Below are 24,551 nucleotides of genomic sequence, written 5' to 3'. Positions count from 1 at the left end.
TTCTGCATATAGACTCCACATCATTTTGAAGAAAACTGATATTTTTAATTAACTGTTTATAGAATGTCCCAATATAGTTTAATATAGGTTAATTAATTTTCCTCATATCTTTAAAAAAGAGATAAAAAAGAAAGACTAGTTTATATTTTCTAATAATACTGTGACTTTGGTTTAGTACTTAATTTTTCCAGGAGTATGTATGTGTGTGCAATAAGCACCTGCCCCAAGACTTCCTAAATCATGGAAAACATATATACTTTGATAATATGTATAGAAATAAATAAAAAAGTAACACAAGTATTTTGGTTTGCACCCCAGGTGATTTAGTTTTATTTCAGCAGAAATTATAGAGAAAGTTTAAGAGTCATGATATCAGCAGTACAGAATGTCACCAATGATGTTATCTGTCATGTTGAAATCAAAGCAATACACTTAAGTGTCATTTGATAGGAAAACATAGCCATGTTGTTTCATCTCTTCATTCCATTCAGAATAAAAGTAGATTTAAAATTATGAAAAACATCACAGTGTAATACAAGGAACATCCCATTGTGATAGACACAAGATTTCAAACATTATGTTTACAAGTTCAACAAAAGGTTATCAAAATCCCCAAAGTCCTATTTCAGGACATCGATATTTCTTGGTGTCTGAGTGTGGACTACAGGTGGCCAGAGATGTTTTACTCAGTGTCACTGTAGCACCTATTCCTTTTAATTTGCTCTTCCACAGTGAGCTGTTCCGACTGGACGTCAACTCTGGGAAATGGAGACTTAGTTGTAAATTCACTTCTTGGAGCATCGGCACTTTGGTTTCCATTAGTGTGTGCTGCTCCTAGTGTTTCACCATGCCAGTGTCTCACTCCCTTCCCCAGTTCTCTTAAATAACATGGCATAGTTTTAATTTGCTCTACAGAACCTATTAAATTAGGCTCAAAAATCTTCTCATTCTTCTTGGAAAAAGCAGCGATTTTCACAGTGTTAGAAAACAAGAAGTGTAGGTTTTTGTTATTTGAGTGGTTTCCTTTAATGTTTAACGTATTTGTATCTGAAGAGGGCATTGCACTTTTCCCCTTTTCTATGATCCCACCACTGAGGCCTGGCTTGGGGACAGACTGTACAGGACTGCCAGCAGTAGCTCTGTCCGTCTGTTCTTCAAGAGCCATAGCTAGGACATTACTGGAGTAAGTCTTTTCTGATTCAAATATACCAAGTAACTCTGAGATTCTAGAAGCATTTTCTAAGGTTTCAATTTGGTATTCATTTGCAGTGTAGTGTGCTTCACTTGACAGTGGAAATTCTAAAATAGATGTCTTCTGCCTGCAATTATTCAGATATGAGACTGCTACATAATTGTTATTATTATTCTTATTCAAATTCTCTTTATGATCTTCTGCCACCACCTCATCATCAGTGTTAGGAACCTGTAAAACGTCTGCACCATCAGGTTCATTAGTTTTTTCATTTTTCCCCTTCTCAGCACTCTGCACATTATTGTTGTCATTAAGATCCATTTCACTTTTCCTCTTACTCTTTGTATCTTCGGTCTCATTCAGCTTATCTTGCACATTCTTATTTCCTTCTTTCTTCTCATCTTTTCTTGCTTCATACATTTCCACTTCTTTGATTCCTGTAACATCCTCTTTCTGACTTAGGTGGATGGGTTGCAGATATGGCTGCAGGAAAGAAGTGTTATCTTGCTCCTGGCCTTTATTTTCCACAGTTTTCAAGTGGTCTATCAGCGACTCACTTTCAAATTCAGCAGATGTAAGGGTTGTCATTTCTGGTGGCCATTTAGGCTTACACATTTTGAGCTCTTCCTCAAGGGGGAAGGTTTTCTTAGGCATCTCCTTGGAAGGGGGCCAAATGATGTTTAATTTTCCCCTTTCCCCACATTTTCTCAAATCATCCCTTTGCCCTTCACTGTTACCAGCATCTAAATGTGTATTAAGCTCTCCAAGCAGGGGGGTATTTTCCGCACTGTTTTTACACATATTTGGTTTTTCATTAGGAGTAAAGTCAACTGAGCTGCTTTGCTTTTTGCAATTCCATCGATCTTTATGCTGTTTGTGTCCAAAACCTTCATCATAATTTCCTTTAGATTTGAAAAGCTGTTTAAAGTGAGGTTTACAATATATTTGTCCATGAAGTGATGCATAATTTCCCAAACTGCCAAAAAGAAAAAAAAATTTAACATTCTATATATATACATATACACATATACTACAAATTCACAGGGAATTAGGGAATTAATTATTTCAAGAATGAGTCAGAGATTCAGTGCTATTAACTTACTGACAATAGAAATGTGCTCATTAATTGAACATTCCTATCAGGTAATAGTCACCACTAATGCATTACATGATACTTGTCTTTCAGTATTTAGGATTTCAGGCTGTATATCAGGTATTGGTATAATAGGTGTGATAGTGTAATGCATATGTAGTTATAGATGGTGTAAAATCATAGCACTAAATCTTTGCTAACTCAGTGATTTATGCAAGGGGTTGCAATTTTCAATAAATCCTGACTTGCACACATGCAAAAATCAACTATTTGAATGTCCTTGTTAACTGGATTTTGAATGAACTGGAAAGCTTGCCTATGCAATTTTTCATCTGGTCTCTTTGGAGAGATCAACAAATAGAGTGCCTGTTAAAATTAAGATCAAATTTAGTCAAAGGCGGCAGCATTATTTTTGAATATCTCTGAATCTCCACCTAAAAATAGAGAGCAAAATTTAAAACATAAGCATAAGATTATAACACAACTAAAGTGACAAGGAATCTCCACCAACCCCAAAATATAAGGAATAAAGGACAAACCATCAGCAACTATAAGACTAGCTTAAGAGTAGCATCTGTATGGGTGACAGCAGAGTGAGGAAGGAAAGTATCTGATGAATCTGACAATATGAGACCACGAAATAGCCAATCATATTTTTTGGAAAGTGCTACATACCAATTAGAACAGCAGTTGACTTTGGGAGGGATTTTCTCCTTTCCAATAGCCAATGAGTACAAGGGTCCTGTGGTAGGAAAGGCTGAAAAAGCTAGAGAAGCCAAACGCAAAACTGACCCACTGAGATCTCCTCTCAGAACAAGACCCTCCCTTGTTAAAAACAATTTGGGAGTGGAATCAAAACTGAGATAGAGAATGATGACAGAAATGAAAAAGAAGGTCCTAATCAACATGAGGGAGAGGAACCAAGGCAGGAGGTCCCAGAAATCAAGCCATCATTTTTTTTCCATCATAGTTTTTTGAACAATTTGTGAAAACTAGAAGAGGTAGCTCTGTGAAGTTGGGAAAACTATCCTGAATTTTGCTTCTTTCCACATAAAAATGAGCAACAGAAAAGAATCAAGACCAAATATTACACAAAGTTACTATAAGAAATAAAAGAATAAAGAACATTACATCACTGCAGACAATGAAAACATGCTACAAAAACACGTTCTCAAAACATCAAAATTTCAACCTAGTATTTGAAAATGAGCTAAAAGACATTAAGAAAATGATAAAAGACCTGAAAGAACAGCATGAACTGTAATTAGAAAAAGTCATAAACAAGGTGTCAGAGATGAGGGAAAATACAGAAATAATAGGAAAAAAAACAAACATGTCAGCAATAAGAACTAAACTAAAAGAAATAATAAGAGAATGGAGTTCCCATTGTGGCTCAGCGGTAATGAATCCAATAAGCAGCTATGAGTACTCCAATTCGAGCCCTGGCCCTGCTCAGTGGGTTAAGGATCTAGCATTGCCATGAAGTGTGGTGTAGGTCACAGACATGGCTTGGATTCCACATTGCTGTGTCTGTGTTGTAGGCTGGTAGCTGAAGCTCTGATTCGACCCCTAGACTGGGAACTTCCATATGCCGTGGGTGTGGCCCTGAAAAGAAAAAAAAAAAAAAAGAAAAAGAAAAGGATAAAGAAATACAAGAGCAAACCAATAGAAAACATCTTAAGAAAACAAGAAAAATAAAAAGATAAAAATTCTAATCATAAATGAAAAAAGAGTATGAAGTGAAATTATATATTCAAAGAGCACATTGGTTTGAAAAAAAACCTCTATGTATCTAAAAAGAAAAAAAAGAGCATTTTGGTTATAAGAGAGGAAAATTAATTATCAGGTCTTTCCAACACTTCATGGCAGAAGAAAATGAAATAGTGGATTGAAAATACTCAATGAAAGGAAATGTAAGCCAAGGATTTTACTATCAGCAAAGCTTACCTTCATTGTAAAGCTCACAAAATGTTATCAGCATGTAAGAGCCCAAGGAATAAAGTTTCCATGAGCCATTTCTGAGGAATCTACTTGAAAATAAGCTTGAACAACCAGAATGACTATGGAAACATCAACGTAAAGATTCTTGATAAGCAGTAAATAAATTGTTACCTATAAACTAAGATAAAATAAGAACAGAAAGAGATGACATGTAATGTCTCTATACTATTATACCAAAAACATAATGCATCAACTTAAAAAAATGGGATGTGGGTGATCAGGGGAGCAAATGCAATTTTTGAATGCTTTGATAATCAAATTGTGGTGCGGATAGTTTTGTTATCCTAAAACTGTTGTCCAAATCAATACAGGATGTTCTAGTTCTATTATCTCCTCTGTTTTTCAGAACCAGAAGTCCTGAAGTGGAAGAAAGGAAATACAGATGTAATAGAGAAAAGGTGAAGCAAAAGCAATGCCATTTTGAATTCAATTTGGAAGCATCACTATGAATTCATGATATATTTTTTCTTTATATATAAATATTTACTAGTTCTTAACACTAAAAAGGCTTAGAAATAGTGACCAACCCGGGAGAAAGAGCATCAAGATTGCAGTCTTGAAATGTCACTTCTTACTAAAGGAAACCAAGGCTTGGAGAAGTGACTGATTCTGGGCCACTAAAGGTACAAGCATGAGACACCTAGTCCTATCAGATAACGAGGAAGCTCTGAAAGATGACTACAGTCTTGTCAAAAGGATTCAGAGAAAACTTGAAGTGGCTTCCCCTGGCCAGGGATAGAAAAATTTGAGCTTCAGTAATGATAATAACTGCATCTGATTGAAATCAATCAAATATGTATAAATCTGTGGGTTTATGAAAATATTAAGATATTTTAAAATGGTTATTTCCAAATGATAAGAAACCATCACATTAATTAATTAAATTAATTAAACCATCATGTAAATTTAATTAATTTACATGATGGTTTCTTATCACTGGGAGACATCTTTCTAGACACATGATGTTATAAGTACACTTCAGGCTCTTTGAATATTTGTGCCCCAGACCACAAACCATTTTACCTCAGTTTACTGTTGCAATGGTGGCAGCGGAAGCAGGATTTATGAAAACTCTGCCTGTCTGCTACTAGGCACTCCATTGGATAAACTGTCTTTTGACAAAGTATACATGTTTCCTTGTCCTGGTGTTGCAGTTTCTAAAAATAAAAATTTAGAAAAACTTATGTAATATTGTCTTCATTCACATTGTAAAAACAAAACAAACAACAATAGCATATTAATGGGCCATGCAGTTAAGAGTAGAAAACTACTGCCCTAGATATTGCCATCAGACTTGAGGCTCTGGTACAATCACTTTTGGTCTGGGGTCTCTACTATTTATTCGTTGTGCAAGGTGATTTTTTTTTATTATTTAAGGAAACATACATGAGTAAAATGTGTTCATTAACTCTAATACATTAAACAGAATATACAGGAAACTCAGCCGTGAGAAGTCCTGAAAGTACTTACCATTCTAAATAACCAAATTTTCCCTATAAATGTTTACGCCTCACTTGGTCCAAAATTTTCATTTTTAAAGCATTCTGAAGAGATTTTTCTAAAATATGTATGTACTTTTTCAGCTGATAATTGTATTTGTTTAAATATTTTCTTGCTGTCTTAGTGTTGGCTCTATGGACCTCAATTCCTAACTTCAAGGCAAAGAGACTCCTAAATACATTGTAATGTTAAGGCCTGTTTGTCCTCAATCTAAATAGTTTAAGATTTTAAGGCTTTGGGGATTCTTATAGTTGCCTCATATGATCTTTTTACTTCCCTCGCTCTACCTACTACCACATGCTGCTGTGGCATGTGAAAGCCAGCTTCTATGAATCATAGTAATTATATTATTAACCTGTGTTTGCATGGTGGTTCAAAACTAATACAGGACTTTCACCTGTGTTTTAATCCTCACAATGATCCTATGAGAATAGCTAAGCTTTCATAGTAGTTATATATAAAAGCATATACACTCAATTTTTTTTTTTGTCTCTTTAGGGCCACACCTGTGGAATATGGAGGTTCCCTAGCTAGGAGGTGAATCAGAGTTGTAGCTGCTGGCCTATGCCACAGTCACAGCAATGCCAGATCTAAGTTGCATCTGTGACCTATACCACAGCTCATGGCAACGCTGGATCCTTAACCCACTGAGAGAGGCCAGGGATCAAACCTGAGTCCTCATGGATACTAGTCAGAGTCGTTTCCACTGAGCCATGATAGGAACTCCTTGATGTTCTTTATATAAATTGATATATATATAGATTAATGCTTTGATGCTCAATTTGGGTACTGAGAAGTCTTTTTTTATTTGGTTCTAATAGGAAACATATTCTATATTTAATGCCAGTTTCCCCTTGTGTTTTTTATGTTTTTAGTTATCCTAACAGAAATTGAGCATTTGAAATTAGACAGCTTTGTCTAATTATGCCAGAAGCAAATACATTAAGACATCATATTAACCTGATAAGCTAGACACATATGTTGCAAATATGACAGAAGAATAATTATTAGTTTCAGCAGTTTTTTTAAATTTTATTTTAAGCTTGCTATTTCTTTTGATCTATCTGAAAGAATGGACAACATGATGTCAAATTTTTTTATTGTGAAGCCTCATTAATTGTAAAAAGTAGGAAAATAGAAATGAGCTGTTCTCTGATGTTAAAAAATTTGTACTAAGGGCAAATGTTTTAAATCTCCCTCCTTCCAAATATAGCCCCATTTTGAAATTATTGTCCACATTCATCTGTGAATGAGACCAAATCAGCTGTAATTTGGGGTTTAAGAAAGGTGAAAAATTCAGTTATAGGGGAAAAAGAAAAAAACCAGTGGCATTAGCTTTCTCTAATCCATCCATCTCAGTGACAATAATTAAAGATGCAAAAGGTCTAATTCCATACCTACACTTTGCCCCAAGATCCCAATAAATAAAAATCCTTAAAGTACATATGAAGAGTGTAAATTGTTTCTTGGATTATTACCAGGTTGTATTGAATTCTAATGCAAATACCTGAGTCTGGCAGTTAAAAATACGTCAATGGTAGGTCAAGGAATATTACCTAATATTGTCTTTAATAAGTGGATGAAATAATAGCTTTTAATAAGAAATCTCCATTATGTGGTAATGGTATGCAATTATTAACATAATAATCCTATCACTATAACAATGATTATTATACCTGCTACTTTATCCAAAGCCTTATTTACCTTGCCAAACACAGCTCTCAGAAATCTACTGCTGTATTTGTTAGTCTCACACAGTGCAGATGAACCATGTTGAATACATTTGTAAAGAGAAAGCAGTTAGGAGCAAGCATTATAAAGGGAAGGATATCAACAACCAGGGAAAGCTGTTAGTTTTAGGTTAGGTTGTTTAGTTCTTTCCATGTACTCTTTTAACTGCAAATCCTCTTAGTTATGGAACATGTGCCTTTAAGTGGGTTAATCTTACTTCACTGTTTGCAAGCTCATTTACCACTTAGAAATGCAGATTCCTCCTGGAAGGTGGTGTTTATCTCAGTCCCAGAAGAACCTGAACTGGCATATCCCAGGTTTTTAAAAACTCTTTCACTCTCCTGCCATTTCTGTTGAAAATTCCTCCTGAGTTCTTTAGGCGAATCAGAAACATCTAAGATATGTCCCGCAATGACATCTTCATAAGTTGGTGGGGCATGCTTGAAGTCAAAGCCAGATCTGCCAGTTTCTGAACTATGTGATGAAGAGACTGTCATCTTCGACCCAACAACTTGACTCTCAAATGCGTCCACACCTGAGAAATGTTCACTTCGAGACCTTGTTTCAGAGTGTAGGCTGGGGTGCTTAACAGGAATCGTTGTTTGCAGCTCTCTCAGACGATTACAAGAAAAGCCAGTAAAGCTAGTGTTTTCTAAGGACGTTAATCCATATTCCTCCTTGGAAAATGTATGACTTTCTTGTTTCATATTATGGTTTGCTTCTCCATTTGCATAAACTCTTGTATTCGACTTTGCTTCAAAAACTGGGTCATCCTCAAATCCCCTGAACCATCTGTTTATTTCATTCTCATGGCCATTCATGAAGTTTTCACCCATCTGAACAGTCCGGTTGGCCGCTTCGTATCTCTGAGTGTGCTCGGACAAGTGAGGCCCTTCGACTTTGCGGATGATTTCGACCGCGTCATAGCTCTCAGTATCCGGCACTATGTGTTTAGTGGAACTTACTCCGTCTTTGTGAACATAAGTCGCCCTTTTCTCCACTTTCCTAACTTCTTCTTGAGCTTCCACGGATTCTCTGAAGGAACCACTATCAGTGTGATTTACGCCTATAGGTATTGTGATTGTAGGTGGAGAGTCCCTACCACGAGTCTCAATCTTAATTTGACGACGAAGTGTTGCAGGAGACGTGATGATCTCAGATCTCTTCTCCATTATAGGAACCGGGGTTGTCGATGAACACGGGACGGTCCCTCTGGATAACTTCGCCGTGGTGTCTTTGAGTTTGATGAGTTGTTCAGAGCGACTCTTGGGTGGAGAAGGGGAGGTATTTGTTCTGTGAATTCTAGAGGGTTGTGACATGGGTCTTGGTTCAGCAAAACTGTCCTTTTTAGGGGACTGGGAAAGCTCATCCTTTGTCGAGGTTTCTGTTCGCCGGGCAGTAGACTCGATGGTTATGAAAGTTGGTGATGGTGGCCGTGTTTTTAAAGAGGGAGGAGAAACCTTGATATCATCTAGTTTAATTTCCTGATGGGTTTTCACGTGATGATGAGTAGTTGCTTCTTGATGTGTTGCTACTTGGTGCTGCTCCGTTTTTTCTGCAATCGTATTTTCCTTCTGCTCAGTGTTTTTATTACAGCTGGCATTAGCATTAGAGACTTTACATAATGTTTCATTAAGACTGGTAGCTTTATTTGTCTGCTTTTCTGCTTTAGAGGATATCATGGCTGTTTGAATTATATTTTCACAGGACACAAGCATATCCTCTGCCTGAGTTTTAATATGCGTTATTTCTTCTTTGATTTTTTCTATGTTGTTCTCCATAGCGATGCGAATTCCATATTCTCTTTTTTCTTCACTTAATAGCCATACTGGAATAATATTTAACAGTGTCTGAAATGTTGTAAGGCCATTTTTATCTGGCTCTGCTTCAAACTCTTTTACCCTAGACAAAATCTGTTGTAGTTCTTCACGTTTTCTTAAGAATTCCAATATATTTACAGCACATTTTCCATCATCTTGCTGGGATTCTTTCACAGAGGAAAATAAAGATTTGTTCTGTGTAATCTCTTGCTTTGAATCTTTAGTATTAGAAAAGACTTGCTTCTGTTGCATGCCCTTGATGCTAAGACATTTTTCTTCCTGCAGATTATTATATGGCTGGGGCAATTTTTTATGTTCAACTTGACTTTCAGAAGTGGGTATTTGTATTTGCTGAGAATTCTGAGTCTGTGAATCAAGATGTGCATCAGTAACCTTTTGTTTGACTACCTTCTGGGCTGATTTATTCAAATTTTCTTGTTTTTGCTCGACTATCAGTCTCTCTTTCTTGGGACCAATCACTGGTGGTCCCTGAATTGTTTCTTCACATCCTGGAAGTTTCCTATTCTCAGATTCTCTAAATTCTTTATGTGCCTCATGAGCTAGATGGAGCTTACTCTCATGGGTTTTCTCTGTGGATTCTGTAGGCAACTTTATTGTTACTCTTTTCTCCTTCTTAGGTAACTGATAATATTTTTCAGCCACAGATTGCTTATTGCTACATTCAGTCCTTGCTTCTGTTTTCTCGGTCTCCTGGTACTGTTGTTTGGTAATGGTTTGAACATCAATGTCATGGATTTTATTGTTTTCATAGCTGTGGTTTGTTTCACCCAACTTATGATCTAGAGTTGGAAGCTTGATGGTTTTCACTTTGAAACTGGGGGAAATTGGTTTGCTTTGGGGCAAGTGCAGTTGCTCCAGATAGTTCTGTTGTGTTTGTTGTGTACTACAGTCTTGGTGACTCTGTATAATTTCACAAGATGCTTTAGATTGGATCATGTCCCTTGAGCTCTGCAAAACTTCCTTTTTCATGGTATCTTTGTCTTCCAAAGCTGCTGGAACAATTTGGAGCCTCTTGGCAGCAACTGTCACTGTTGGTGTTGTGGAGATCTGGTTATCAGTATACATTTCTAGCACCGGAGAAAGATTTTGAGGTACTGGGTTGGTTTGGGCCACAGTGACCCCTAAATCCATTCCAGATAGGGGAACCTCCTCCTTTGTTTCCTGTAACAGCACTTCCCTGTTCAACTCTGATATGTTTCTATTTAGGCTTTCTCTTTTGATTATGTTGTAGCAAGAACTCTCCTGTTTCTGTTTCTCAAGCTCTTCTCTTTGTTGTCTGTATTTTTCCTCAGCAATCATTAAAGGTGTCTTAAATTTTCTCATATAAGGTTTTGGACTTTGCTGTCCTGAACCCGCTGGAAATGAATGAGATTTTATCAGAGGTGTTATCAGTTTTTCCTTGGGTGGTGAAGTTTCTGGAACTGTCTGTGAGAAAGACCTTGTAGAGTCCATAGATAATTGTTTTCTTTTATCAAGACTTTTTCTAGATACATTCTGTTTTGTTTCTCTGTGTTCACTGCCAGTTGCCATTATTACTCTTTTCTGATCCTTTGAGGAAGTCATTTTACATTCCATACCTGGCAGTGAGTTTTCTAATTCAATTTGTGGGGGACTATGATTCTTTTTGTCTTCTATCCACTTTGGAAATTTGGGTTTGGGGAGTGTGGGAGGTGGCAAATGTCCTCCTGATTTTTCTGTCATGATTTTAGCCTGAGTGCTTGAGGCTTCTTCTTGGGAATATTGTATGAATGTTCCACTGTGCTTTTCTTGAATAGAAGAGGAAGGGAGATGTGCTGGTTTTAGAGAAGGAGTCAGAGGAGGAGGAGGTGGTGGAAACATTGATAGACATTCTCTTTCAGATTTCTCATCTTCTGGTGGTGGAGGAAGAGGGAGGCCTGGGAAGTTTTCAAATTCAGCCTTTATCTTTTCTGTGGACAGTGAAGGAGGAAACACATTTTTTTCAGGCAACATCAGTAAAGGAGGTGGAGGAGGAAGGGGAAATTCAATTTCAGATGATGCATTGGAAGGTGGAGGAGGTGGTGGAGATGGAGGTGGAAGAGGGAACTCACTATCTTTGGCATTATTTTCAGGGTTAAATTTGGTTGGATTAAAGGACATTTCCATTGCCATTTTTAAATCTGTGGAAGTATTTGTCCTCATTAGAAAATCCTGGTTCTTCAGATGAATATCTGTCTGCTTTTGGTCAGTTGCCTTAAATTTATTGTGGCTTTTTGGGGAGAATTTCACTTCTGTTAAATTTGACATGTCTTGATCTGTAGGCAAAGTCTGCCACACTGGTTGAGTGTTCACATTCTTTTTCTTTATATCTTTATTAGAATACTGCATTTCTTGCTTTAACAAAGTCTGCTTCTGAAAGTCTCCTGAAACGTCACATGTTTCTCCAACCATCTTGTTGACTGTACCCTGGGTAAAACTGGGCTTAGAGCTTTGTGTGCTTGTTGATATGTTCATGTTTTTTGTATCTTTAGTACTCTTAACAGAGAGAGCCTCAGTCTTCTGGTGGTCATTCCTCAGTTCCCAAGTTTGAGTCCATTGCTTTCCCATGGTTTTATCAATAGATTGCGCAGAGTTAGAGACAGAATCCTTCTGTTCTCTCACTGTCTCTGATTCCTTGGTTTTTAGATTTTCCCTATGTGACGCAGTTGAAGTCAATTGTCTGCTCACATGTTCATCCCTAAGGTGTTGCTCTGCTGTATTATCAGTCCAGACACCCATTCTGTCCCCTGATTCCAGCACCTTTTTAGTTGATTTGTGGTGTGAATTAGATAGCCTTCTCAGGTTTTTCTCAAGAGCATCATTGTTTTGTTCACGATCTACGACAATCTTGACAGTGCCTTTGGGGGCTTTGGGAAGACTTGCCTCGGTTCTTTCTTCTGTTAAATCCCCATGACCAGATCTACCTGTAGTACGATTGGGAATGTCCTTTTCCCCCTGCCATCTGGATGCTGGCTCAAATGGTCCTGGTCTTGGCTGAAGAATGCTTTTTTTGTCCCTCTGGACAGCCTCCTGATGAATTTCAGTTTTCTGCTCTTCTTTAGATCCTACCATCACAGATTGCACATCTTCTTTGATTATACATTTTTTATTTACTTCTTTGAAAGCTTTGTGTGTGTCTTTTAGATTCCTTAACGATGCTTCAAGGTCATCTCGGATAAGCTCCTTTTTCAGGATTTCTGTCCTCGTATTTGCAGTCTTTTCAAGGTATTCGATGGTTTTCTCGATATCCCCAGGGACAACATCAGGCTGCTTAGATCCTTTCCATTTCTGGCTTGATTCATTAAGTGACTTGAGTGTAGCCAGCATGTCACCTTTTATAATTTCTTCTGTTTTAGCTGTTGTTTTCTGACTGATAGCCTGGCTGAGGGAATTTAGGGTTGATTTCAAATCACCTCTTAAAATTTCTTCTTTGGATATCTTACTAGATGTACTCGGAGGCTCTGTCATAAAAACCTTAACTGTATTATGCACATCTCCTGGGATGATGTCAGTTTCATTAACAGTACGTTCAACCTGAGATTGCCTTTTCTTTAATAATAGTTTTGTGCCTTCTACATCACCACCAATGATTTCTTCCTCTTTTTCTTGTTTCCCAGCTGTTAGTGTTTCATTTGATCCTGTCTGGAGTTGTCTGAGATAATCCAAAGCTCCTGTTTCTATGCATGTTGTAAAAAACTGAACATTCCCCCTCTCAGAGGCATCAATTTTAGCCCTTTCATATATCTTATTGTTTGATATGGAAGATAGCAAGTTATGAATGGTACGTTTTACATCACCCCCTATTACTTCTTCACGCTCAGTTGTGTCACCAGCATTTTCATGAAGGAGGCAATAGATAGTCATGTTAATATCTCCTCTTTCATCTTCCTGAATTAAAATGCCTTTCTTTACAGAACTTTTCTGGGAGAACAGATTTTTTATTGCTTGTTGTACATCACCACTCACTATCTCTTCTTTTTCGGCATGAAACTCTGTTGATCTGTTTAATAATTGAGTTTTGGTCAAATTAACATTTCCCTTCTCTTCCTCACTAACCAAAATCTCTCTTTTTGTACAGTCTCTTTTGGAAAGTAGGTTCACCATTATATTTTTGATATCAACTCTGATAATTTCTTCTTTCTGTACCTCAGGAGATGCTTGATTCATGAGCTTATATTTTGCCATTCGAACGTCCCCAACCTCGTCCGCTTCAATGATGATGCCAGGAGCCTCAATAACTTTTTGCGAGTAAAGTTCTTCTAAGGTTTCTTTAATGCTCTTGCCAATAATTTCCACCTTTTCTACCCTGTTTTCAGTAAATTCATGAAGGGGTGTAGTTTCAAAGAGCCACGTAGTTGTCTTAACATCAGAAGGAGGGATTTCTTCCTTGGTGATTTTTGTGATGCTTTCATCTGCTTCTTTAATGGAATCCAAGGTTTGATTTTCAAAAAGCCATACTGCCTGCTTCACATCACCTTTCTGCATATCTTCCTGGGTGACAGTTTTGATATTTTCATATTCTGATCCTTCTCCTCTCAGCTCATCTAGAGTATGGGTCTCAAATAGCCAAGTAGATGTTTTAACATTGCCCTTTTGTATTTCATTGACGCTTACTGTTCTTATATACGTATTTTTATCCACATTTTCAGACTCAAAAAACTTTTTACTTGTCTTTACATCCCCACCTTGAATAGAGTCCACGGTGGGCGCAATAGCATGTGATTCTTCTGAAATCTGATCCAGTGGCTGGGTTTCAAATCTGTATCTAACAGAACTAACGTCTCCCTTCTGAATGTCTTCCTGTGTGACAGATTTAATAATATACACAGTCTCTGATTCATTAATTGAGTCTAATGGCTTTGTTTCAAAAAGCCACCTTGTCCCTCGTACATCTCCATGAATTACCTCTTCCTTTTTAACTGTTGTCACTTCATGATAAAACCCTTCTCTATCTTGAATTGCATAAAGTGGCTGGGTTTCAAAGAGCATTCTGTAGCTTTTTACATCACCCTTCATTACTTCCTCAGTAATTGTTTTCTTGGTGCTAATGTAGTCAGATTCTTCTTTAATCTCATCCAAAGAAAAAGTCTCAAAAATAAAGCACCCCTTTCTTACATCTCCACCTTGTATGTCTGTCACTGTCTTAACTAATTCAGCCCCTTCTTGGCTTTCTTTTATCATATCAATTGGTTGGTTTTCAAAAAGCCACCTACAATTTAAAACATTGCCTTTTTGAATATCTTCAGTCTTCAGGGTTTTGATCTTTTTCAAAACTTCTTCTGAACTGGAACTTATAGAATCTAAGGACTGATTTTCAAATTTATGCCGTATGCTGGAGACATCCCCAGCTTGGATATCTATTTCCACGGCCTTGATTGCCTTTCCTTCTTCTCCTTGTATGCTGTCCAAGTTTTCTGTCTCAAAAAGAAAACATGCTGTACGTACATCTCCACCATGGATTTCCTCTTGTTTTACAGTTTGCAATTTGACTGTTGCTTCAGAGTCATCTTTTATGGTATCAAGTGGCTGTGTTTCAAAGAGCCAAGTACAGGCTTTGACATCTCCCTTATGAATTTCTTCATTGCCAGTCATTAACGAAACTTTTTCATAAAGAGACTCCATTGGCTGGGTTTCAAAAAGCCATCTACAGGTTTTGACATCCCCTTTAACAATATCTGTAGCTTGTTCAGTTTTACTTTCTACTTCTTCCATATTACTAAAATATTTAATTGAATCAAGAGGTTGGGTTTCAAACAGCCATTTAGCAGATTTCACATTCCCAGCCTGTATTTCTTGAGCAGAGATTCCTCTAATAATCTGATATTTATGAATGCTTTCATCAAACTGGTCAATGGGCCTTGTTTCAAAAAGCCACCTACAGCTTCTTACATCACCTCTTAGGATTTCTTCTTGCTGCACTGTCTTTACTTGATGATATTTTCCAAGGTGATCTTGAATGGCATATAATGGTGTGGTTTCAAAGAGTGATTTATTTAACTCTACAGCACCTCTTGTGATGCCTTCCACCTCTATTTTATGTGATGCATCGAATTTCATTAAGTTGTTTGATTCAAAGATATGTGTGTAATTCCTTACATCTCCTCTGTCAACTTCTTCTAGTTTCACTGTTTTTACATACTCTTTTTTGTCTTCTCTAATCTCTTCCAGAGGTTGGGTTTCAAAAATCCATTTTTGGTGCTTAACATCCCCCTTTTCTTTTTCAGAAGCAGTAATTTTTTCAAGTTTTCCTACATCAGGGCTGTCTTTTAAAGCCTCTATTGGAAGTGTTTCAAATAGATGCTTAGTAGTTTGTACATCACCCCCTATTATCTCTTCAGATCTTATAGGGTCTGTGTTAGGAACTTCTTTTAGAATATCTAATGGTTGTGTTTCAAACATCCAACACTTTCTAGAGACATCAGTACCTATTATTGTTTCCTTTTCAGTGATGACCTCTTCTGACTCTTCTTTGATTTTCTCCAAAGGTTGAGTTTCAAATAACCACTTTGCCCTACTCACCCCACCTTTGATATTTTCTTCCATGGATATTCCTCTGATGACTTTAATTTCTGTTATGTTCTTGTTAATTGTGTCTAAGGGTTGTGTTTCAAACATCCAACGTGCTGTTCTTACATCCCCCTTTTCAATATCTTCTCTGTGAACAGTTTTAATTTCTAGCATTTGACCTGAGCCATCTCTAATAACATATAATGGTTGAGTTTCAAAACATTTTATACTTCTCTTAACATTTCCCTTAATTTCTTTGAGCTCAGACCTGAGTTGCAGTAGGTGTCCCTCGTCTACTGAGTGGAGCTGTCCAAGTTGATCCAGATGTTGAGTTTCAAACATGTATCTCACAGTCTTGACATCCCCCCCCGTTATGTCCTTTATGGCAGTTACTACTGATTCTTCTTGAGTTTGATGCATTTTGTTCATTGAGTCTAATGGCTTTGTTTCAAACATCCACCGAGCTGTGCGGACATCTCCTCTGGCTAGTTCCGGAATTTTCTCAGCATTTTCTTCAGTGCCAGAAGAATGATCCCCCAGAGTATCAATGGGTTGAGTTTCAAACATCCATGTGGTATATTTCACATCACCACCAGCAATGATTTCTTGATCGGCAATGCCTTTGGAGATGTTATCTTCATCTGGCGAGCCATTGTTAATAGAGTCTAGAGGCTGATTCTCAAATATCCATCTCATGGACTGCACCTCCCCCTTCAGAATTTCATCCCATTCCAAGTGTTCTCTTCCAGAGTTCAGATCTTTTTGAGAACTGTCATTCACATTTTCAAAAACATACCGGGCTTGTTGCACATCTGCTGAAGCTGAGCTTCCTGGGTTCACTTGATGTGAAACAATCTCAGAAACCTCACTGATATAATCTTTTTCTAAGTTTTTTCTTAACTCAGGATGGATGTGTTTGTATAAACGGTTTAATTCATACAAATTTCTTTGCTTGGAATATAATTCTTTGGGAACTGGTGGTATTCTAGGAGGATTGGGGAGTTCAGGGGACTGGGAAAATGCTGTCACATCTATTGGAGTTTGAAGTAGATCAGGTGGGGGAGGAGGAAATTCTTCTATCTTTCCTGAAGGAGTGGCCTTAACTTGTGCCAGAATTGAGGAAGTGGCTCTGTGGTCACTGTATCTTGTGGCTGATGTTTCCTTCCTTTGGCTGGTTGACGTGCAAGAAGTGGAAGAGGTAGCCACAAGTGATGATGGCTTTAAAGTCTCTTCATATTCACTTTCAGTAATCTTTAAGGGAGAAAAAATCAAATCTTATAAAGATGAGTATAATGGTGGAGACTTTCTAGGCACTGCCCTTCACCTGGCCACTTGCTATAACATCTCCATTGGGAACAACAGGTGATAGACTCCATTGGGAGACCTACCTAGGAACAATATTCAGGGCTTGTTACTATCTTTCCTGTAATCCATTTGCACTTTTAGAGTTATATTCCGCATTCAATATATCAGCGACTCCATATTTTAACATTTACACATAATCTTGATTATTTTTTCCTTTACTTAATGTGCTATGCAGAGTAATCTAGAGGGAAACAATAAAAGTCTTAAAGTACTTTTGAGGGTTGTTTTGTTTTCCTTAGAATTTTAAACAGAACGGAGTAAGTAGCTGACATTTTTAAATGGCTTTATTACTTTATCTAATGTTAATTATTAAACTTTAGCACATACATAATTTTTTTCTCCCATAATTTTCTCTAGTGAGAAAAGTTTTAATTCTCTCTACTGGTTTTCTCATGTAGAATAATATTCTTCTATGGAATACAATAAGTACCAGTTCAGGGTATTTTTTGTCGTTTTTGAAAAACTTAACTCAAACATTCAATAATTTGAAAATGTTATGTATTTATGTCTGGTTTTACTCTTATTATGTCTCTGTGTAGACAAATTATCTTACCTTAATCTGCTTGGCTGGGGTCATCTCTTTGTCAGAATAAAGGACCTTTTCCTGGGCAGACTTTTCAAACTGCTCCTTTAAAAACTTAGTTGAAACCTTTGGGATCTCTTCATCCTTGGGTGTATCTATGACTATAAACAGAAAGGCATGCCACAGATATTATATAACTAATAAACATGATGTTCGAGAAGATTTAATAATGCATGGAAAACTTCTCATAATGTAAATTAGGTAAATAAATGTATACATATGGCACTATTTCATTATGTAAGTTAGTATATGTCAAGAAATATAGGAAGAAAAATGCTGGTGGTTATCTCTAGATGGAAAGTCATAGTGATGAAATTGTTGTTCATTTTAATTGCATATATTTTCCAAATTTTCTACAAGCATGTTTTACTTTTGTGCTCAGGAAAAAAAAAATAGTAAAAGTTATAAAACAAGGAAAGAATAGCAGAAGAGCAGAAAAGGAAGATCTACTTCCTTAAGCAAAACTAAAATAAAACCAAACCCAGAAATAGTCAAGTAAAGCTTGGGTCCTAGTTGGCTTAAATATTCCCTTTGAGCATTCTGGGTTAGCCAAACTTCTCATTTCCTTTTTATAGGCAAGATACCCTGTACCCACCTTGTGCAAAATTTGCACAGATTTACCTGTAGTCTAATCTCATATCTGTAGGCTGGAGATTTAGACTTAAAAGTACTTAAATCTGTTATTAAAAGTAATACAATCTAGATGACTTTTCTGTTCTCAGGAAGCTTGATAAAAACCAAGTTTTATGCTAGATCCCTGAGGCAAAAAGCAGTGCAAAGATAACTGGCTTATCACCTTCTAGGCTTTTAGGATGAGTACATCATAGGGTTGAAGCTATTTTAGAAGCTTATTGCATCTATTACCACAGAGATCTAATTATGTATAGAAATACTGCCCTCTCCCATTTGCTATCATGAGTCATAGTTACTAACTTTACTAAGTGGGAGGGATTGTGCTTTGAAAGTCCTCCATTCAAACACAGAAACATCAAGAGGATAAGGGGGTCAAATACTACCAGATTCTTACCTGTTTCTTGAACATATTGATGGAGCCGTGAAGCTTGGTTTATTTCCTTGCTATGCTTTTCAAGATGAGAGGCCTATATTTAAAGATAATTGTAAATAAATAATTGTTTTTAAGAAGTCAATTGTTTGAGGACAGCACACATATTCTTCACTTCACAGTCATCATCATTCAAGATTTCAGTGCGCACTGAGAGGACTTCAAGTGCAATCACTAATTTTATTGCTTGGGCTCATGTGATAACAGAACATATATGAGTTGTTTTTAGGGTACTCATTTTATTTTTCAAAGAACATTAACTCCAAAGTAGGAAAAGAAACACTAATGTGTATCAGTTTTAAAACATAAAGGACAATAAAATCAATTGCTTAAACAAGGATAGAATTTCTACACAGTTCTGGAAACTGTGGAAAGTGTTATATTTCTAAGTAGTTACCATTTCTGTTCCAAGAACATCAGTTTTTTGTGCTTTGGAAATTTCTTGTTCATTTCTTTCCATTTCCTGGCTACTTCTTGAAATGTCGACCTGGCTGCTACGGATTACCTCCTGAAAATGAATGAATGGATGAATAAATGAATTAATAAGTGAGTGAATGAATGAATAGACAATGCCCTAAGAAAAGTCTGCAATTTTAACTCTTTCTTTTTTTTTTTTTTTTTTTTTTTTTTGGCTGTCATTTAGGGCTGCTCCTGTGCAATGGAAGCTCCCAGGCTAGGGTTGAATTGGATCTACAGCTGCCGGCCCTATGCCATAGCCACAGCAATGCAGGATCCAAGTTGCATCCAGACCCATGCCACAGTGGGAACTCCCTAATATTTTTTAATGAATGCAATTTCAGTGACAGAAACTTTTGAAAAAAATTAAGTTTCCTCAGTATATTGGTTTTCTCCACAGTTATAACAAATTACTACAAACTTAATATCTTACAGTGCAGTAAGCCCTTAATGGGTCTCCCTGGGTGTTGGCGCATGTTAGAAGGTATGCATTCCTTTCTACAGGCTCTAGGGGGGAATCTATTCCCATGCCTCTTGCAGTTCTAGAGGCTACCCACTTTCATTTGTTCATGGCCCCCTTCTTCTATCACGCTGAACTTTTTCTCTGCTATCTCTCTGATTCTCTCTTAGGATCCCCTCTTTCACTTTTAAGGACTCTGCGATTATACTGGAGTAATCCAGAGAATCTAGGATTATGTCCTTGTCAAAAAGTTAGCTACTTAACATTTGTGATTTCATCTGCAACCTTAATTCTTCCTTGTCACTTATCTGAACATATTCACAAATTCTGAGAAGCCATTATTCCAGCTACTACTCTCAGAAATCAACAAAAGTTGAGGCCTCTCGGACCTAATATGAGAAAGATGAACCTCAAAAAAAATGCAAATCCTTGATGAAAAGGAAATAAATTTTGTTGTTTACAAACCACATTTTCATGTTACAGAAAGACACTCTTGTCTTCAAGTTGGCCATCTGGCTTGATGACATAGCCAGAGTTCAGTTGAAGCATATAACCACTAATAATAGTCAATATAAAAAGACCATATTATGCTAGTGTGTATCGCTGTCTTCACACATGGGACTACTTTTGATTTGGGTTAAGTTAGCACAGGTGATCCTGGCAGAATTGGAAAGTCGAAGCTTCTGTTAATTTTGGTGACTGAGCCCCGTTGTTACTATGGAATGTCATCTGACACAAGTAGGTGATTGATTGATTGCTATGATGAAGCAGTTGGCATACTGCTAAAAATCCTAACATCAAAAAATAAGAATACAGACAGATGATTCTCCAAGAACATATCTGTTTGAACTCTCTTTTAGTTGGGTGTTTTACTTTTGATATCTAACAGTTACTGTTTTTGATATAGGATTTAAAAATTTTGTTTTAGTGAGAATAGTCAGGTGACCAAAGATATATTATTATTATTAATCAAATAGGAGCACTAAAGTTTTTTTTTTTGACATGGAGTTAAATAGTTTTAAGTTATCAAATTCTAATCTTTTAAACCAAGAATAAGTTTAAAATTAATTCATGAGATCTTGACTTGTAATTTTTTTTTTCTAGCAGATTTGTAGTGTCTATCTTTTTTCCCCCAAGGGTATTTGGTATACAGGTAAAAGTTCTGATTAAACAAGTGGCAGTTAGACATTTGCTTAAAGATATACAGTCTTTAAGTGATCTGATCATATTACATTATCAAGGAGGGAGAAATAAGAAAAAAAGTTGGCACCCTCACAAAAGTCCTACAGAGAATCGAGGCCAAAATATAGGTTTTCAGTTTAAAATGTAGATTATATTTTATTAGATGTGTTAAATAACTGGATGGAATGAACCCTTTCATAAATGTATATGTATATCAAATCATCACAATGTACACCCTAATAATCTTAAATTTTTTTCAATTATACTTCAATAAAACTGAAAAAATATAAATTTTATCTCATTAAATTAAAGGCCAGTGTAATTTTTTCCCAAGAAGAATGGACTTCTAGCCCTAGCTAATGATCCACATGTATCAAATCATATTTATTAACATGCTTGACATGCAGTTTGTGCTAAGGAAATGTTTACTTAATGAATGAATGACTAGAATAGCAAACTCCTATTAATAAATTAATTTCATTCAACTTTTAATTTGCCTGAAATGTTCTAGAAACTAGGGATAGAACCATGAGCTGAATGCTTATTTTACTTTCTCAAGAGGAAGTATAAAAATAAATAATCCACATTCTTTAAGTTCCAAGAATCATCATCCTATGTAATAAGAAGTTTTGCATTATCATGTTTTATTTTAGGATATAAATAACATTAGGCTGAGGGAACAGTTATAGTCCTTGAAGACCACAGATGGAACAACTGTATAGGCAAAAATAACAACTCCTGACATTGTAACTGTTTACAACGCTGCCAAGTCTTTCTAGCTATAGGAATATAATAGGAATTTTTTATGGCTTTCCTATGACACATTGAGAAATAGGAGGTACTGATTAAACAGATAGTGAAAGAGCAAAAGACAGCGGGAAGCTGACCAATACCAAGATCCTTCCTGAGGGCACTGTGATCATTACTATAGAATCATGTCTCTATCTAGAGGCCATATGAAGCTTATTTGACCCAGAAATGTTTTTAAAATTTTGAACTAATTGCCACCTACAAAAATTAAGATTTCTGCTTATAATTGAGCACTTTGACTATCTGGCAACACTGGGTTCACATTCCGCCATGGCAGTGGCTTGCTGGAACAAAGTGGTGGCCAACCATCTTAGCTGGGGCATATATTTTTCAGTTGATCACTGTTCCCCTCATTAATATTTAACACTGAGTTGATATTAAAAAAAAAATGAACAAAGACCTGGAACCATAGAAATGTGAGTTTCTGATACTTACTGCTAATTGTCAGGCTGAAAGAATAGTTAGTAATGTGAATCTGTGTTTTGAGAAAGACAAATGCAAAATATTGGGAGTAGAAAAATAGTAAATAAAAGTATTTTGACATGCATTTTAAAAATTGTCATGTTCTGAGGCAAGCATTTTATATTTAATATGTATCTACTTGGATAAAAACAATCCATGACTATCATCTCTAAATATATTTTCTTGTGTGAGATGACACAACATAAACAGTACAAGTGTGCATAAACTTAGTTTGGAGTTACAAGTTTTTACTTCCAGCACTTATGTGCTATTACTAAATAGAACTGTAATTGCTACACTACTTTGGTATGTCAGTATCAATGCATCAATTTCATTGCCCCTGGTTCTCTGCAATTTACATAAAGCCTGTCTTAAAATACTCCAGGATTTCATTTCCATCATTTACTGTGTTTCATATTTTGCACCTAGTTTAGTTGAATTTTAAAGCTTTCATTCTTCCCAGTTGTTGATGTCTATAGAGTGTAGGGTTAGATAAAAGAATAGATCATTAGAATGCTCAGGAAAAAAAAATCGAATTACACAAATAAAATGTGATTTTATATATAATAAAAAGAATTCTGGCCAGAACACCATACATAAATTCACATGAAACAATTCATGGAATTGTACTTAAAAAAAATAAATTCATATATAGATCAGGTTGCAAGAAGATAAATGCAGTTTAGTTCACTGGTGGATTAACCAAAGTCAAGAATGGGGATTAGTACTCACTTCTTTTATACTAGATATGCCATAATCTTGGGTAAGTTACTAAATTATACTTAAACTTTTTTTAAAATACCATCCAACCATTAAGAGAAAGAAACATAGTTGATATACATGCTCTAATTTTGGAATCTAAAGGAGCAAATATGGCACAACCACAAAACAACGTTATAATGTTTGTTAGCTCACACCAATATGATGCCAGGTTTAGATTACTCAATACTAATCAGATGCCAACTCATAGATTACTCAAGTATATTACAAAAGCCTATCACTGATGCACTTCTGAGGAGAAAGAATCCACATTCTGCGTACCCAGTTTACCATTGTTAATTCCATTATAGGATAAGACATGGTGCATTTCTACTGATAAAAATCCAAACTCATTCTAGTATAATGAGTAAGGAAAGAAAAGGACAGACTTTTATATTTTGCTCTATGGTGATTCTTAGAAGTACATCCAATAGAAAAAAATGTGATGAAAGACAGGCAGAATAGTAAATGATAGCTGCCTTACTGGAGTGGAAAAAACAGCTCATGCTCAATACCAGTAATTCAGCAATTTTACCCATCACTAAACTCATTTTTAATAAAACTAGAAAGGGTGATGATGTATTAATGTTATTTGCATCTTTGTTAAACAGACAGAAACAATACCAAAAATGTGCTATTTATGTTAGCAAAAATGTCAATTGATTCAAGGTTTGAAAGAATAATCATTTCTTTCTTTTAAGGGATGAACATAAAAATTCATAGTTGATATATTGTGTTGGTCTAGAATTGGACATCTTTAAATTCAAACATATTTACTTTTTTGCCCTGAGTTTTCTCTCTGCACTTTAAAAAAATCTACTTTGGAGTTCCCGTCGTGGCGCAGTGGTTAACGAATCCGACTAGGAACCATGAGGTGGCGGGTTCGATCCCTGCCCCTGCTCAGTGGGTTAACGATCCGGCGTTGCCGTGAGCTGTGGTGTAGGTTGCAGAGGCGGCTCGGATCCAGCGTTGCTGTAGCTCTGGTGTAGGCCAGTGGCTACAGCTCCGATTCGACCCCTAGCCTGGGAACCTCCATGTGCTGCGGGAGCGGCCCAAAAAATAGCAAAAAAAAAAAAAAGACAAAAAAAAAAAAAATCTACTTTAAAATTCTACAATATAAAATTTGACATCCCTAGGGTTTCAGCTTCAGGTTAGGGCTTTTCCTCATTTGTTACACACTTTTGAGTCTTGGCTGAAAATTCTGCTCTTTGAATCCTTTCCTGATTTTTCTATACAGAGTTACCTTATCCTATTTCCTTTGTTGTATTCCTATAGTGTCAGTAGACATCACTATTATCTACCCTATCACATTTCACAGTCATAATTTGATAATATCACCCTCTCCTTTACTTCTCACTCCCAGTGTCTAGATTCCTAGTAGACAGTAGATGCCTCTCAAAACATCAAAAGTTGAATACATGGGAAAATAGTCACTCTTTTACTAGGAGTATGAAAATTTTATGATTTTGTGAAAATTTTAAGATTTTGTAAAAATATAGTTTAAGAATAAGATTCTATTTTTCCCACATAATCCTATGGTTTTAATTTT

The 24,551-nt window shown here is 36.3% G+C and overlaps 1 protein-coding gene across 1 annotated transcript in view; it reads right to left on the bottom strand.

Moving 5' to 3' along the window:
* Positions 1 to 300: 300 nt before the first annotated feature.
* The window catches only part of XIRP2 (xin actin binding repeat containing 2), a 75,054-nt gene continuing 50,803 nt past the window's right edge, over positions 301 to 24,551 (bottom strand). Inside the window, exons 4-9 of the mRNA XM_005671902.3 lie at positions 19,271 to 19,381; positions 18,838 to 18,910; positions 17,781 to 17,911; positions 7,759 to 17,113; positions 5,310 to 5,443; positions 301 to 2,168 (exon numbers count right to left, since the gene is read on the bottom strand). Coding sequence (XP_005671959.1) covers positions 5,349 to 5,443; positions 7,759 to 17,113; positions 17,781 to 17,911; positions 18,838 to 18,910; positions 19,271 to 19,381 — 9,765 coding nt within the window. The 3' untranslated portion in view covers positions 301 to 2,168; positions 5,310 to 5,348. The remainder of the gene's footprint in view (positions 2,169 to 5,309; positions 5,444 to 7,758; positions 17,114 to 17,780; positions 17,912 to 18,837; positions 18,911 to 19,270; positions 19,382 to 24,551) is intronic.

This window comes from Sus scrofa, chromosome 15, assembly GCF_054392235.1.
Source record: "Sus scrofa isolate SSC_HxYL_T2T_F1_AM1 chromosome 15, Sscrofa_HxYL_maternal_Yorkshire_Landrace_v2.0, whole genome shotgun sequence".
NCBI classification, from domain to species: Eukaryota; Metazoa; Chordata; class Mammalia; order Artiodactyla; family Suidae; genus Sus; species Sus scrofa.
This window is presented reverse-complemented; position numbering and strand designations above follow the sequence as displayed.